Source organism: Rattus norvegicus, chromosome 5, assembly GCF_036323735.1.
Source record: "Rattus norvegicus strain BN/NHsdMcwi chromosome 5, GRCr8, whole genome shotgun sequence".
NCBI classification, from domain to species: Eukaryota; Metazoa; Chordata; class Mammalia; order Rodentia; family Muridae; genus Rattus; species Rattus norvegicus.
Genome location: NC_086023.1, coordinates 80,488,576 through 80,503,054, shown reverse-complemented (window position 1 = coordinate 80,503,054; position 14,479 = coordinate 80,488,576). Strand labels below are relative to the sequence as shown.

General features: G+C 43.2%; 1 protein-coding gene and 1 pseudogene across 1 annotated transcript; both read left to right on the top strand.

Annotated features, from left to right (window-relative positions):
- Positions 1-2,424: 2,424 nt before the first annotated feature.
- Mup4-ps1 (major urinary protein 4, pseudogene 1) lies at positions 2,425-4,790 on the top strand (annotated as a pseudogene).
- Positions 4,791-6,881: 2,091 nt separating this feature from the next.
- On the top strand, positions 6,882-12,963 carry LOC134478994 (zinc finger protein 37-like). The gene is given in 4 exon segments (XM_063261296.1): positions 6,882-7,030; positions 7,751-7,893; positions 11,225-12,354; positions 12,356-12,963. Coding segments are annotated over 4 exon segments (1,875 nt in total). The 5' UTR covers positions 6,882-6,897; the 3' UTR covers positions 12,825-12,963.
- The last annotated feature ends 1,516 nt before the right edge of the window (positions 12,964-14,479 follow it).

Below are 14,479 nucleotides of genomic sequence, written 5' to 3'. Positions count from 1 at the left end.
AGCAGTCCTATCTGTCACTCTGTTGGAAGGACTACAGAATATTCCCTCTCTGGGACATGAATCAAATAAGCCCGTGTTCATTGATGTTCTTCTTGGCCCCAAACACACTCTGGCACCATGTGAGTGACTCAAATGTTTCCGCAGGCTTTCTGAATGGGGTATTTATTCAATTAGTTGAGACTCAGGTAAAAAGTCATTAAATCATCTTCCTATTAGTCAGTTTCAGAAATGCTAGCTAGTTACACATGGGCCATTAGCTGTTACACGTACACACCTTAAACCCCTTACCCACCTGCTTTGTCTAGTCATTTCTTAACAGCCTCAGTGCTTCAGTCACAGGAACAGCCCACATGTACTGAAGAGTGTTAAGTGGAAGGAACTGTCTGTTGCCTTCTGCTGGGAAAGCATCTTCTTGCTCATTACTAGAAAAGCAGTAATCTATAGCCAGACGTGGTGCTACAACCTGTAATCTTAGCATTCAGGAAGCTGGAGCTGGGGGATTGCCACAGATCCAAGACCATTCAGAAACTCAGGAAGCTCAAGGCCAGCCTCTATGTGAGTTGCTGGGAAGACAGATCAGTTGAGAAGTACTGGCTCTGAGGGCTGTATGGATTCCCAGCAAGGTAAGATCAGATGCTCAGAACTCACATTAAAAAAGCTGGTCATGGCTGCATTTAACCCCACCACTAGGTAGATGGTGGAGACTGGAGGATTGCTGTGACTTACTGGCCAGACAGCCTATCTGAAACACACTAAGTCCCAGATTCAGAGGGAGACCCTGTCTGAAGGGGATAAAGTAAAAGGAGACAAGGGAGACAACTGGCACCCTCTTCTGTCTCCTGTGTATATGAGCAAAGGCATGTACACATGTGTGCACATGTGTGCACACACACCATAATCAATAAAAAAAGAAGAGGAGGGGAGAGGAGCAGGAGAAAGAGGAAGAGGAGAAAAGAAAAATGATAGTCCCCTAATCAAGCATTTACCAAATGCTTGTAGACCAAGAGGGGCCAGTAGTCATGTCTCATTGAATCTCAAGCTACATCCACCCCTACATATTTTAAAGAAACCCACGTCAGTTTCAGTCTGATGTGTCTGGAGCTCTACAGTGCTGTTTATTCCTCTTTCTCCTATTTAACCATCCTCCCTTCCCATAAAAACATCCCGACCTGTGTAGTGGAGTTAATAAGAGTAATGGCTCCTGAGTCAGATGGACAGGCTTGGGTTTAAATCTAAGTTCTCTCGCTGACTGGCTGTATGGCCTTGTATAGTTACTTGATCTTTCTGAGTCTTAGCTAACACTATGGAAAGATGAAAATAAATAGTACATACTATAGAGAGTTGATGCAAAGTGGAAATAAACCCTATCGAGGACTTGCCTCCTTCTTGAATTCTTTATTTCCCCACATCAAACACTATTTTATGTTTCTAGTTCCAGGGTAAATACAATTTATACGGATACAAAATATGTTCCTATTATATCTGTGTTTCTTTGTAAGCAGACTCTTGACATCATTTCTACTTGGACCTCCATCAGCAAATATGACTTTGAACAATACCTTTGTTTTTCTTTAATGATGAGATTATGTCCAGTCAGTTAAAGTCCAACGTTCTCTGAGGTAAACAGCTGAAGCAGTTCACCTTACCAAGTTAGCAGTTTGCATTCTGAGGTCAATCTTTTGGGGTGGGTTTGGGGGTGGGGGCTGTCAGCTTAGCTTCGGAAGACACTTCCTGATAATCTTTTTAAATAAAGATTTATTATTTTTATGCATATGTTCCTGAATGAGTGAGTTCATATGTACCACATGTGTATAGGAGATCACAAGGACCAAAAGAGGGTCATTTCCTGTGACTGGAGCTAGAGTCAGTTGTGAGATGCCATGTGAGTGCTGGGAATTGAACCTGGGTCCTCAGCAAGAACAGGTTTCAAAGAATCTGACTCCTTCTTTTGACCTCCTTCTGACTTTCTTGGCCCCAGGTGTGTGCATGGTACACATGCAAAACCAATGCTCATACACATGAAATTTGAATGAATGTTTTCAAAGAAAACCCAAGTAATTCAGCTTCTTCCACACTCCACTCAAGTCTTGAAGCAAAGATTCTTTCCATGCTTGACCTTCCAGTTCAGTACCCGCCCACTCCATTACTGGCTTTCTGATTCCAAGTCAGATCCAAAGTTGCATCTGGTTCCAGATAGCCCTCTTGAACACCCACTGTTTTTCTTGGGATTATGTTTTTTGAAATGTATTAGTGATAAAATCAATCCATAGGAGATGAGAGTGCCAAGTTGAAAGGGCAGGAACAATCCTTGGCTTCACATCAGTACATGAGAAAACATTCCAAAAAACCTGAGGGAAGGAGGCCCATATGAGAAGGAAAAAAAAAACACTCAAACCCAGAGAGAGTATAAAGACGAGCAAAGTGCTGGAGGTGGAGTGTGGGCACCATCCGCAGAGAGATTGTCCCGACAGAGAGGCAATTCTATTCTCTACCAACATGAAGCTGTTGCTGCTGCTGCTGTGTCTGGGCCTGACCCTGGTCTGTGGCCATGAAGAAGAAGCTAGTTCCACAAGAGGGAACCTCGATGTGGACAAGGTAGGCTCATAGAATTGTAACTTCTGACTCAGAGAGTGCTTTGGAGAACTCTTGAAGCCAAGCGGGTCCTCTGAGGGGATGTGTACAGTGGCCTGTTCTATTAGACAAATGAATGGCCTCAGACATTGAAGTAAGACCAGTTGTATGCTATTCAGATCTAACAAGATTTGGGGACCTCTGATCTCACTGAGAGGCAGGGGCAGAATGTTAGGTATTGTGACAACTCTATCAAGCCAAATTCAAGAAGAAACATGTCCATGCAGTATCCCTGCCCCCTTCTCCCTTAAGCATTTTCTTATCCATTAGAGCTCAATGGGGATTGGTTTTCTATTGTCGTGGCCTCTGACAAAAGAGAAAAGATAGAAGAGAACGGCAGCATGAGAGTTTTTATGCAGCACATCGATGTCTTGGAGAATTCCTTAGGCTTCAAGTTCCGTATTAAGTAAGTGAGGTGTTTGCCCTTAGCTGAGGAAGAATAAATAAGCGCAAATTCCTGATTACTAAAGTATCAGACAGAAACGAAATAACCTTAAAAAAAGCCATTTTGCTAATTTTGCAAAAATATTCAAAAGGTAAATAGAATCAGAAACTGGCGATACCTATAGAGTAGAGGTTGAAATAGCCAGCCAGATCAAAAATCCCCTAAGCATCAGCTTGCTCTGTTTTACAGGGAAAATGGAGAGTGCAGGGAACTATATTTGGTTGCCTACAAAACGCCAGAGGATGGCGAATATTTTGTTGAGTGTAAGTATATAGAATGTCTATATATCTATCCACAAGGAATTTAGTAAACCCTACTACCTTTATCTTGTGTGTGTGTGTGTGTGTGTGTGTGTGTGTGTGTGTGTGTGTGTGTGTGTCTATGTGTTGCTGGGAATTGAACTCAGGAACTTGCACCTCCCAGTCAAACATTCTACTAGCAAACTCACCACGACCCCTGGTAGAATCTCAAGCACTTCCTGTCATGGTTGATTTAGCCAGGGACATGGGGGCCATCTAATAGCTAGCACCCTGTGGCAGGCAAGGGAGATAAGTATGGTGAGGTGGAATCTGATACTGCCTAGTAGCTAGCACTGGTGTACATTGCTCAGGATGTAGCCATGTGAGACGGCAGACTTATGAAAGTTAGACATGTCGCTTGAAGGTGCTGAGGGAGGTAGGTGAGCCTCAGAGAGGATGAGAGAGAGTGAGTCACTGCAGTGGCTAAGTGTTCTCTAGTGGGCCTCGTCCCAGGGCCCCTTCCTTAGAAGTTACTTCATCAAGTCCAGAAGGCTACAGATGGGAAGCAGCAGACATCCATGCCCCCCATCTCTTCCAGGATATGTATTTTAATGATTTTTATGTTTGGGGTAGTACAGGTAAAGGGTTTACATAATTTCATGCAGACCAGAGAATTTCTGAGCTGTTTCCCATTTCCTCCACAGATGATGGAGGGAATACATTTACTATACTTAAGACAGACTATGACAGATATGTCATGTTTCATCTCGTTAATTTCAAGAACGGGGAAACCTTCCAGGTGATGGTGCTCTAAGGTAAAGTATTTCCACACAGACAATGATCTTGGGGTGGGAAAACAGGAAGGAAACTCTAGCTTTAGTATAGTCTTCCCAGCTTGGTCCTGCCTCTTCTTCACTTTCTGAAGGTCGACGATGTTCACCTGCACCCTGCCTCAAGCACAGTGATGGGCACACTCTGAAATCTCTCCGTGTGCCAGAAGGCCATTCCGTGGGTGCCACGTTCAGGATAGATTGGACCCACACATGTCAACCATGTCACCAGCCATTTCCTCATCCTTATGGGGGAGCCCCTGTCCCCTCACTTAGTTCTGTGGTCAATGCCTAGGACACAGCTGCTATACTCACTGCTGCTCTTTTCACAGGCAGAACAAAGGATCTGAGTTCAGATATCAAGGAAAAGTTTGCAAAACTATGTGAGGCGCATGGAATCACTAGGGACAATATCATTGACGTAACCAAGACTGGTAAGTCAGGACTCACTTATTTTTCTCGTTCTGAATATTATATCATAGAAGAAATAAACCTGGGGGATTGGCTATCAGCTATTTGTTGAAAGCTTTAGAGGCACCTCATTTCCTCTTCGGGGAATATCGTGGACCTGGTACCTGAACACGTTCTTGTTCTCACCCTGCAGATCGCTGTCTCCAGGCCCGAGGATGAAGAAAGGCCTGAGCCTCCAAGTGGGCAATCTCCAGTGAGAGCAAGGAGGGGGTGGGCATGGACCAGACCCTTCCAAAAGCATTAGTATTGTGCCCCCAAATTATTATAAGAATAATTTGATAAGGAGTCTTTGAGGAGAGCTTGAAAAATGGCTTTCAATTATGTGGATTTGTGACTATCTGGTCCTAGTTTGAGCTCTAATGTAAAGTGAACCAAGCACTTAGGTAAGAAAACAAGGGAGTGAGTTTTCCATAGTTGCTGCACAGTTGTGTAAAAAGGGCTCAGCAATGTGTTAAGTGTCATTAAGAGTTAAAGTTTGAAACAGAGAGTAGCAGGATGTGAGTATGACTGCTCTTCAGAGACTGCAGTCCCACTCCATTCCACTCTGGACAATAAGATCTTCATCTGAACTCCGTACAACCTTGGCTTCTTACCTGGAAATGGAGTTGCATGATCTCCACTTCTCCTCCAGTCTGGAGAGCAGACTCCTTTGACCCCTCTTTCCCATTTCCCAAGACTTCACTCAGATAATGTAGGAAAGTCTTTAAAAGTGGCCAAGGCTTTCACCATTATTCCTCAAGGCAATGACCATTCTTCAGAGCCAAAGGTTGTGGAACCAAGCCTCAGACCTTTCGTTACTTCATTTTTCATAGGCCATCCATAAGGAAAGTATAATTTATTCTATGCCTTTAATCCCTGTTTTCTGGCAAATAATTTTGATTATATTGCAGGGCAAGATCTATTTCTTTATCCTTTGTTCTATACAATAGAGTGCCTCTCTGTCCTGAAGTCAGTCCAAGACGTGCTTAATGGGTTCCTGTATTCTTTCTGCGTGGATTACTCATTACAGAGTGGAGACTTCTCACCAGGACTCCAGCATCACCATTTCCTGTCCATGGAGCATCCTGAGACAAATTCTGCAATCTGATTTCCATCCTGTGTCACAGAAAAGTGCAATCCTGGTCTCTCCAGCATCTTCCCTAGTTACCCAGGACAACACATCGAGAATTAGAAGCTTTCTTAAATTTCTCTTTGCCCCACCCATGATCATTCCGCACAAATTTCTTGCTCTTGCAGTTCAATAAATGATTACCCTTGCACTTAAATGTATGTCTATGTGTCCAGAGGGCTAACCCATGAAAGAATGAGGGGACCTCCCGAGTCCTGTACCCAAGATCCTTCCTCATGTCCCAGAATCTTAGGTGAGTCTCAGGATCTCACCACCTCGGGAGCAGTCCCAAGACCTGATGAATACCCTCTAGGGCTCCTGCCTTAGAGGCTTTATAAGGACCATAGACACATGAGACTTGCTGCACGATTCTTCCATCCATAGACTATCTTTTCCAACAGATCTAGGAGAGACACATCTTTCTAAGGCTCTGGCTGCTCAACATGGTTCAGGACATGCTAGGGGTCGGGGGAGGTCTGGTCATTAGAGGCCCAATGGATAAAGACAAAAGTTTACCCAACACCCCAAAGCATCCTCTGTCCCGTAGTTCAAGAGATTAAATTTGGATCAAGCTCAGGATCCTGAATCAAGTTCTTGCTGTGGTTTGGTACATTATGGCAAAAAGCTGTTGAGAGAGCCAACCAATTTTGCTGAAATCTCCCTCTGTCTCTCTGTCCCCCCACCCCTGCCACAGTCCACATCATTCTGTGACCAAAGCCTCCTCAGTGGCTTCAGCCTCATCCATGCACCACCATGCCTGGCTTTTCACTTTTAGTCTTGGCAAAATTTTGAGACAAAATAACAAATTGTTCACAAGCTAAGCTATCCTTGAGAATACTTACAAAATTAGGTAACAGTTCCAGTCCAGGAATCTGTGGAATACAGAAAATGGCCTGACAATGGTGCCATAAGCCAAGGGACCGCAACCCAGAGAAAGGTCCAGACAAACTCGCTAGTCCCAGGTCAACATGGCAGCTGGAGTTCACCTAAAGCCTTCCCCCTTCGATACCCAACACTTTGTGGAAATGAGATGTGAAATAGGAGAAACTTTCAAAGCCAAGGAAGAAAGTCTAAACACCAGAGAAAAAGCCAATCCCTTTGTAAAGAAGAAGAGAGGGAAGAGGTGAGGGTTGATATGGTCGAACTGTCCAATTCTCTGTGGACTGAATAAGAATGATAGGAGTCAGTAACGTTCATGGATATGTCTGTGGCTTTTCCTCAGAAGAATGGGAGCAGCTGGAACCTGGGCAGAGAAACGTGTACAAGGATACAAAGCTAGAGAACTGCAACAATCCAGCCTCAATATGTAAGAACAGTTCCCCTCCACCCAGAATATGTTCCCTGCGGTCCCTTCTTCCTCAAGTCCTTCATTTTTCCCCTTGATGTTTTCTTGTTTTGTTTTGTTTTATTTTGGCAGTGGTGGTGGTGGTGGTGGTGGTGGTGGTGTTGGTGGTGGTCGTGGTGGTTGGTTGGTTGGACAGGGACTTTTGATCCCTTTTTAGTACTGTTAGTGTTTTTTATCTCAACCCTTGACTGGACAGAAAATACTAAGACACCATGGTTTCATGTGACGAGGTTTAATGAGAGAAGAGTAGAAGAGAGAACAGGTGGCCCAGTCATGGGCACATGGGGGAGGGGGATGGGACAAGAACAGAGGACAACAAAGAGCAAGAGGGGAAGAGAGGGTAAGAGGGAATAAGAGGTGGGGGGGCAAGCAGCTCCTTTTATTGTGTCAGGTACTATACATGCCATTTGCTAGCCAACTGTGGGGCAGAGCATACCTGGCTGCTGCCAAGTAGCTGTGGGGGTGGAGCTTAGACAGAATAGCAACAAGTGCTAGGAATGATGCTTGTGTCATTGCCTCCAAAAGGGAAGGTGTGCTTAGTTGAGATTCATGGGCATCCTTATTTTGAAACATCAGAAGCCATATATGTTCATTAGCCTTGAAAGACCCTGAAGTAAAAAAGTTGGGGCTTGATTTCTGAAGTGGTTGGTCCAACCCTCAGTGTCTACCATTTCTTATGAGTAGGAAATCAAGATCCCAGACAAGTCCCAGTCTCTAAGTTGGATGGAGAAGAGGAGCGATGTTCTTCAGGAAAGGTAAATAAGAACAGCCCAAGTAGTCTGCACAGACTCAAGAAAACAGGAACCAGTGCAAATAAGTCTTTAGTTTCTTGGTGGTAAGCTTGGAATTCTTCAAAGAGTACTTTGAAAACTTTCATTAGGGCTGGGGATACAGCTCAGAATAGAGAGTGATTTCTCACAAGGATCTAGATTTGATCCCCAATATGGAAAAAATATTTTTTTCTTAAAAGTCCCAGGTTTTTGTCTCTTAACCAGGAACTAGTAGAAAAAACACCAGAATCTCTCAGGAGAAAAGGAATTCACAGTTCAGATATTTTCTTACCTTGGAGATTCTAATATCACCTTCTCCTGTAAACCTGTCCACATGAGCAGCTCGCCACAAGCTTTTATTTCATGGAGAAGAAAAGAATGGGTGAATTGAACCACTTAATTACTCCTTAAATCACTGCTTGGATGTGATAGTTACCCACTGTAGCTCACTTTCAAATTGTAAGAGTGAGCCGCCTGGCTCAGGGGTAGGCATGCATAATCTCTTTATAGAGGAGGTGCAGCAATTCCAAATGCTATGCTATAGGATAGCCCGAGAGGCATGGTCTTCCATAAGGAGTAAGAGTATAGTCCATCATCATTCTGACAGTGGCAGGGAGAAAGCTGAAATCCAGGGCTAAGTAGCCTGAAGTCACCTCCCTCACCTAGCCCCTTCCCTACTGTATACTTATTGCTTAGCCTCCAGAAGACTCTTCAACATTCAATCTCATTCCTCTTCACCATATTTAAAAAAGAATCCTCAATTTTCCTTGTCCTCTCCCTGCACACAAGTTCCCTAATTGTCATATATTCTCGTAATAAATTTAGACATTCTTACATCAGTCTCTTTTCTGCATCTCTGGAGATGGTGGACACTCCCAATAATTTTGTTTCCTTCCATTGACTACAAAACTCCTCATACCCCTGCTCTGTAAGTGTCCATCTGTCCTTAATCCCTGGGATGATTTGAATGAGATATCCCCCCATAGTCTCAGGCATTTGAGACATCACCCAGTTGGTGGGTGTTTTCATTAGGGCTGTCGCAACTGTGTGTGTGCCACACACAGAGGTATGGCCTGTTTGAGGCCTGCCTGGTCTACAGAGTGAGTTCCAGGACTGCCAGGGCTATACAAAGAAACCCTGCCTTGAAAAGCAAGAAAAAAAAAGGAAGAGAAAATTATTTTAACCTTAATCAAGTTTTAGGGCCGTGGTATGATCTTGTCGCGTAATAGGACTGTGATCCATAAAACCTTCATAGTGAAGTTGTCTTTTCATACTTTCTGTCTTTTGGGGGAGTGGATACCCATTGTGACAGCTCCATCCATCCCTGTAGGAAGTTGGTTATGGGGCTAGAGAGATGGCTCAGTTTGTAAAGTACTGGCCTCATGAGCATGACCCTGAGTTCAGCTCTTCAACCTCCATGTAAGAAGCTGTGCCTGGAGGTGCACACCTGTAATCTGGCATCAAGGCGGTGGAGACCGGAGCTGGGACTTTTTGGCCAGCATGTCTAGCCAACTGGTGAGCTGTTTGGTGAGAAACCTTGTTGCAAACCTAAGATGAAGAAAACAGTCCAGGAATGGCTTGATGACAAACTAGCATGCACATGCATGGGTATGTGGATATGTGCACACATCCAGATGAACATGTGTGCACACGGGCAAAGATTGTTTTAATCTTACATGTCAAGAGAACAGGTGTAAGTCTTGATCACTTCCTTTTAAGAAGGAAATTTGTCCCTGTCTCCATCATCACTGGGTTTCAGAAGATGGAGAGTCCTGCTGCCTGGAGAGTCCTGCTCATCTCTCTATCCCAGGGTGCGAGTCTTGAGTTCCTGGGTGAAAGAGTGGCTCCAGTTCAGCTTTTCTGGACTCCCCCTTCTATACTATACAGATTTCCACCAAACATTCTCTCTCTCTCTCTCTCTCTCTCTCCCTCTCTCTCTCTCTCTCTCTCTCACACACACACACACACACACACACTCACACACACACACAGACACAAACACACACATATGTATTTCTATTATGTAGCCCTGACTTGTCTGGAACTCTGCCTCATGAATGCTGGGATTAAAGATGTGTGCCACTATAGTTTACCCCAAACCAGCATCTCCTAAATGCCCTCCATAAAAGTGAGAATTCCAGACATCCATTCAGATGCTCTGATTTTCTCCATAGAAACTGGAGTGGCTATTCACTCTTACCTATGTTTCTCTCTTTCAATGTTTAAAACTCTTACCTCAGATGATTTCTCCATTGCATTTCTATGCAGAGAGCTGGTAAGGGAGTAGGCTGAGAGAAGAAGAGCGTTCCTAAATGTACATTTTTAAATTTGGCAATGTGTAGAAAAAAGAACATGAGCAAGTGTTCGGGCCATGAATCAACTTGAAACTGGCCATCACTTGTTGGAATGGTGACAGGATCAAAGGCATGCAATCGACAAGTCACTGGGAAAACAGGTGGACACCCACTGTAATCCCAGATAGTAAAGCATCTCCCAAGTGAGTTGCTAGGAATTTCATGACTTTGCAAAAGCATCAGGGAACTTAGAGGAACCATGGAGTTGTTGGTTGTTAGTAAGAATGTCCTTGGTACGTTGCTCATGGAAAAGAAGGGAGGAGCAGTGCCCTTCGTAGCTCCCCAGTCATCCACTGGCTCTTCAGTACTCCTTGGAAGATGTGTTCTGTTTTAGTTTATTTTAGGTAGCCTTAGTAAAATTAGAGGGATTTATTGAAGAGGCAAAAGTACACCTCTTACAACCCAAGGGTGAGACTTTAGCCAGACTTCACCAGGAACAAGAACTGTCAACTTAGAGGTCACAGGGAAGTGAAACTATGAAACTATGTTCTTGAGAACAAGTAGTCCTACATTTCTGCTTCTTTCTGTGTGTGGGTAAGTAGGATAAGTATGGCTTTTATAACACTTACATCATGGCATCCTAAATTTAATCACAGTGGGGAGACTAGTAATGCTTTGCTATGTAGCTCCGGCTGACCTCAAACTTATGAAAAGGAATTTCAACCTCCCGTGTACTGGGAATAATAGGCATGTGCCACTATACCTGGCATAACCACAAATCTGTTTTTTAACTTAATGCATTGTTTGTTCAACATTCCTTGTGTGTATTTCATCTTCTACCCTAAGGTTACAAGATCCTGTTTCTAAGCAGCCAACTCTTTCAGTTGTCTTTTCCCTGGTTTACTATAGCTTTCTTTCTATTGGGTCCAAGAGGACAGAGACAGTCCTTCCTGATGCTTATTTTATTATTGGGATGTTAGTGTGGTACATATTCAACCCCACCAAGGAGGGCATCTCTTTAGGAAACTTATACAGAAGTTCAGTGGGGGTGTAGAAACTCACAAGAATCTCTCATCAATTCTATTCTAGAGGTCCAACAAGATGGTGTGCAGATGGAGGGGAAGCAGAAATTCCAAAGGAAACTCACTACAGAAGTGACATTCAGGAAGAAAAGTTCAAACAGTAAGAAAAGCAGTGAGTGTACTTTGTTGGAGAAGAAAAATGTCCATTCAAAACATGATCCTTCTGAAAAAAGATTGCATAAATCCAATTTGTATGGGAAGAACTTGAATCAGAAGTTAGACTTGCCCAGTCAGATTAAAAACTCTGCGAAAAAGAAATCTGATACAGCTAATGAATATAGGAAATCACTCAGCCATTGTGCATCCGATGTGAACAGAGATGAGATTTCAACTAGAAAGAAATGTGACAAGTCACCCAACAATAAATTGTTTGGTAAAGGTGACAAAAACCAAACATGCAAGAAATGTGAGAAAGTATGCCGTCATAGCGCATCCCATAACAAGGAAGACAAAATTCAGACCGAGGAGAAACGGAAATCACCCTGCCATAGTCCATCTAATCCCGACAAGGCTCCGGGCTCTGGGAAACCGTATGAATGTAATCAATGTGGGAAGGTCCTCAGCCATAAACAGGGTCTCCTTGACCATCAAAGAACTCATACCAGGGAGAAACCATATGAATGTAACGAATGCTGGATAGCTTTCAGCCAAAAGTCCCAACTTGTTGTGCATCAGAGAACTCACACTGGGGAAAAGCCATACGAGTGTGTCCAGTGTGGCAAAGCCCACGGTCACAAACATGCCCTCACTGAACACCTGAGAATCCGGACTGGAGAAAAGCCCGACAAATGTAATGAATGTGGCAAAACCTTTAGGCATAGCTCAAACCTTATGCAACACATAAGATCTCACACGGGCGAGAAGCTGTATGAGTGTAAGGAATGTGGCAAATCCTTCAGATATAATTCATCTCTCACCGAACATGTGAGAACACACACGGGCAAAATACCCTATGAATGTAATGAATGTGGCAAAGCTTTTAAGTATGGCTCATCCCTGACTAAACACATGTGAATTCATACAGGCGAGAAGCCATTTGAATGTACTGAGTGTGGGAAGACTTTTAGCAAAAAGTCACACCTAGTTATCCATCAGAGAACTCACACGAAGATGAAACCTTATAAATGTAAGGAGTGCGGCAGCCTTTGGACATAGCTCATCTCTTACCTACCATCTGAGAACTCCCACCGGGGGTTGCCCCTTTGAATATAATCAATGTGATAAGGCCTTTAAGCAAATTGAGGTTCTTACTCAACACCAGAGAGTTCATACAGGAGAGAAATCCTATGAGTGTGTAGAATATGGAAAAGCCTTTAGTCAGAAGTCACACCTCATTGTACATCAGAGAACTCATACAGGGGAGAAGCCCTTTGAATGTTATGAGTGCGGAAAAGCCTTCAATGCAAAATCACCACTTGTTATTCATCAGAGATCCCACACTGGAGAGAAACCCTATGAGTGTGTTGAATGTGGTAAAGCCTTCAAACAAAATGCTCATCTTACCAAACATATGAAAATTCACTCGGAAGAGCAATCTCAGGAGGAAATTAATGTGGGAACTCTGACAGCTGACTGGTTTGGTATTGTTTATCCTTCAAGATGTATTTAGATTAAAATAGGAAACTCTTAAAATTGTGAACAAGGAGATGAGGAGATAACGTAATTAGTAAAAGCTTGTTAAGCGGTATAGAGATCTGAATCCCATCCCTAGGACCCACATCAAAATCTAAATGTGCTGCTGTGCTCTTGTAACCTCATAATTGGGAAAGCTGAGACAAGAGAATCCCTGAGACTACCTGGCCAACCAGACTTGTTTAATTTACAAGCCATAGGTCAGAGGGAAAAACTTTTAAAGACAGGGTACAGTGCTCCTGAGAAATGGTACTCGTGTTCACGCACACACACACACACACACACACACACACACACACACACACACACACACTCATTTGTGAAAATGTTAATTAGAGCAACAAACAGTAAAATACAGTAATTCATGTACTTTTTACGCGTGTGCTTAGCCACCACAATTAGTATTCATTTTGCATTTATGTTTACTGAATACTAGGGCCTGTGTAAAATACAGGCGAGGGTATCCTCTGGTATCGCCTAGCTTCCTTTGTTAATGTCTTCGTTAGGTTCTGAACTAATAGAAAACTTTAGGGAGTTCTTTTGTTTTGTTTTGTTTGAGACAGAATCTTACCATATAGTGCTGGCTAGCCAGGAACTTGTTATGTAGACCAGGCTGACCTTGAACTTTTTATGTAGACCGGGCTGGCCTTGAACTCACAGAGATGTCCCTGTCTCTGCCTCCCAAGTGGTAGAATTAAAGACGTCAATAGAAAACTTTGAGGGATTTTGTCTAGATATTGTTAATAAGAGTTGAATAAAAATGTGGAAAACAGCTGGCAATGTGTTGTAGTGAATGGTACTTGTTATATTGTTTAAGTACAGAAATCAGATTGTTGAACAGTGTATATAGTATGTTCTCACTGTGGACAAAGACTGTGTATGTGTGTCTGTCTTTTTATGCCTCTGTGTACATATATATGAATTTATACCGATATATTTGTATATGAATATGTTGTTGTAAAAATATAAAAATAAAAAATATGGATGTCTTTTACCCAGCTATGTCTGCACCGCAGTGCTTCAAGATGTCTGCTAGGTATCTTGGCGGAAACACATCCTAGCCGCACACTTTCTTACACTCAAACCCTCACATAAAAGAACACACAACAACAATCTTTGACCCAATTGGTAAGATATAATTGTCCACTTAAACATACAAAGCCCGGTACCATCCATCCCTTGAGAGCATTAATAACAACCTGTAAATACACAGAGCAGAATCTTAACATCACCTGCCATCTTGTCCTGCCATGGCTTCTCTCCATCTCTCCCTTCTGTCTCTTCCTCTCTCCCTCAGTCTCCTCCTCTTCTTTCAAACTTCTCTCCCGCCCATCCTTCCTTCTCCTCCAATGACAGGCCTCCTTCTATCCTGTACCTGCCCCTCACCAGTACTTTACAAATTCAATGCTTTAGCAGAATATCATCTCTCCTGTGTCTGCTTCAGTCAAACATTCCTTCATATTTTGCCTTAGCAAAACACCATCCAACTGTGTTGTTGTAAAATTATAAAAAAAGCTTTCTTTTACCCCGTAATAGATCCGGCACCATAGTGCCCCAAGAAATCTGGTAGATTTCTTCATCTCAGTCAGCAAAGCTTCTCACCTGCTCTGCTCCATCCCATACCACACTGCC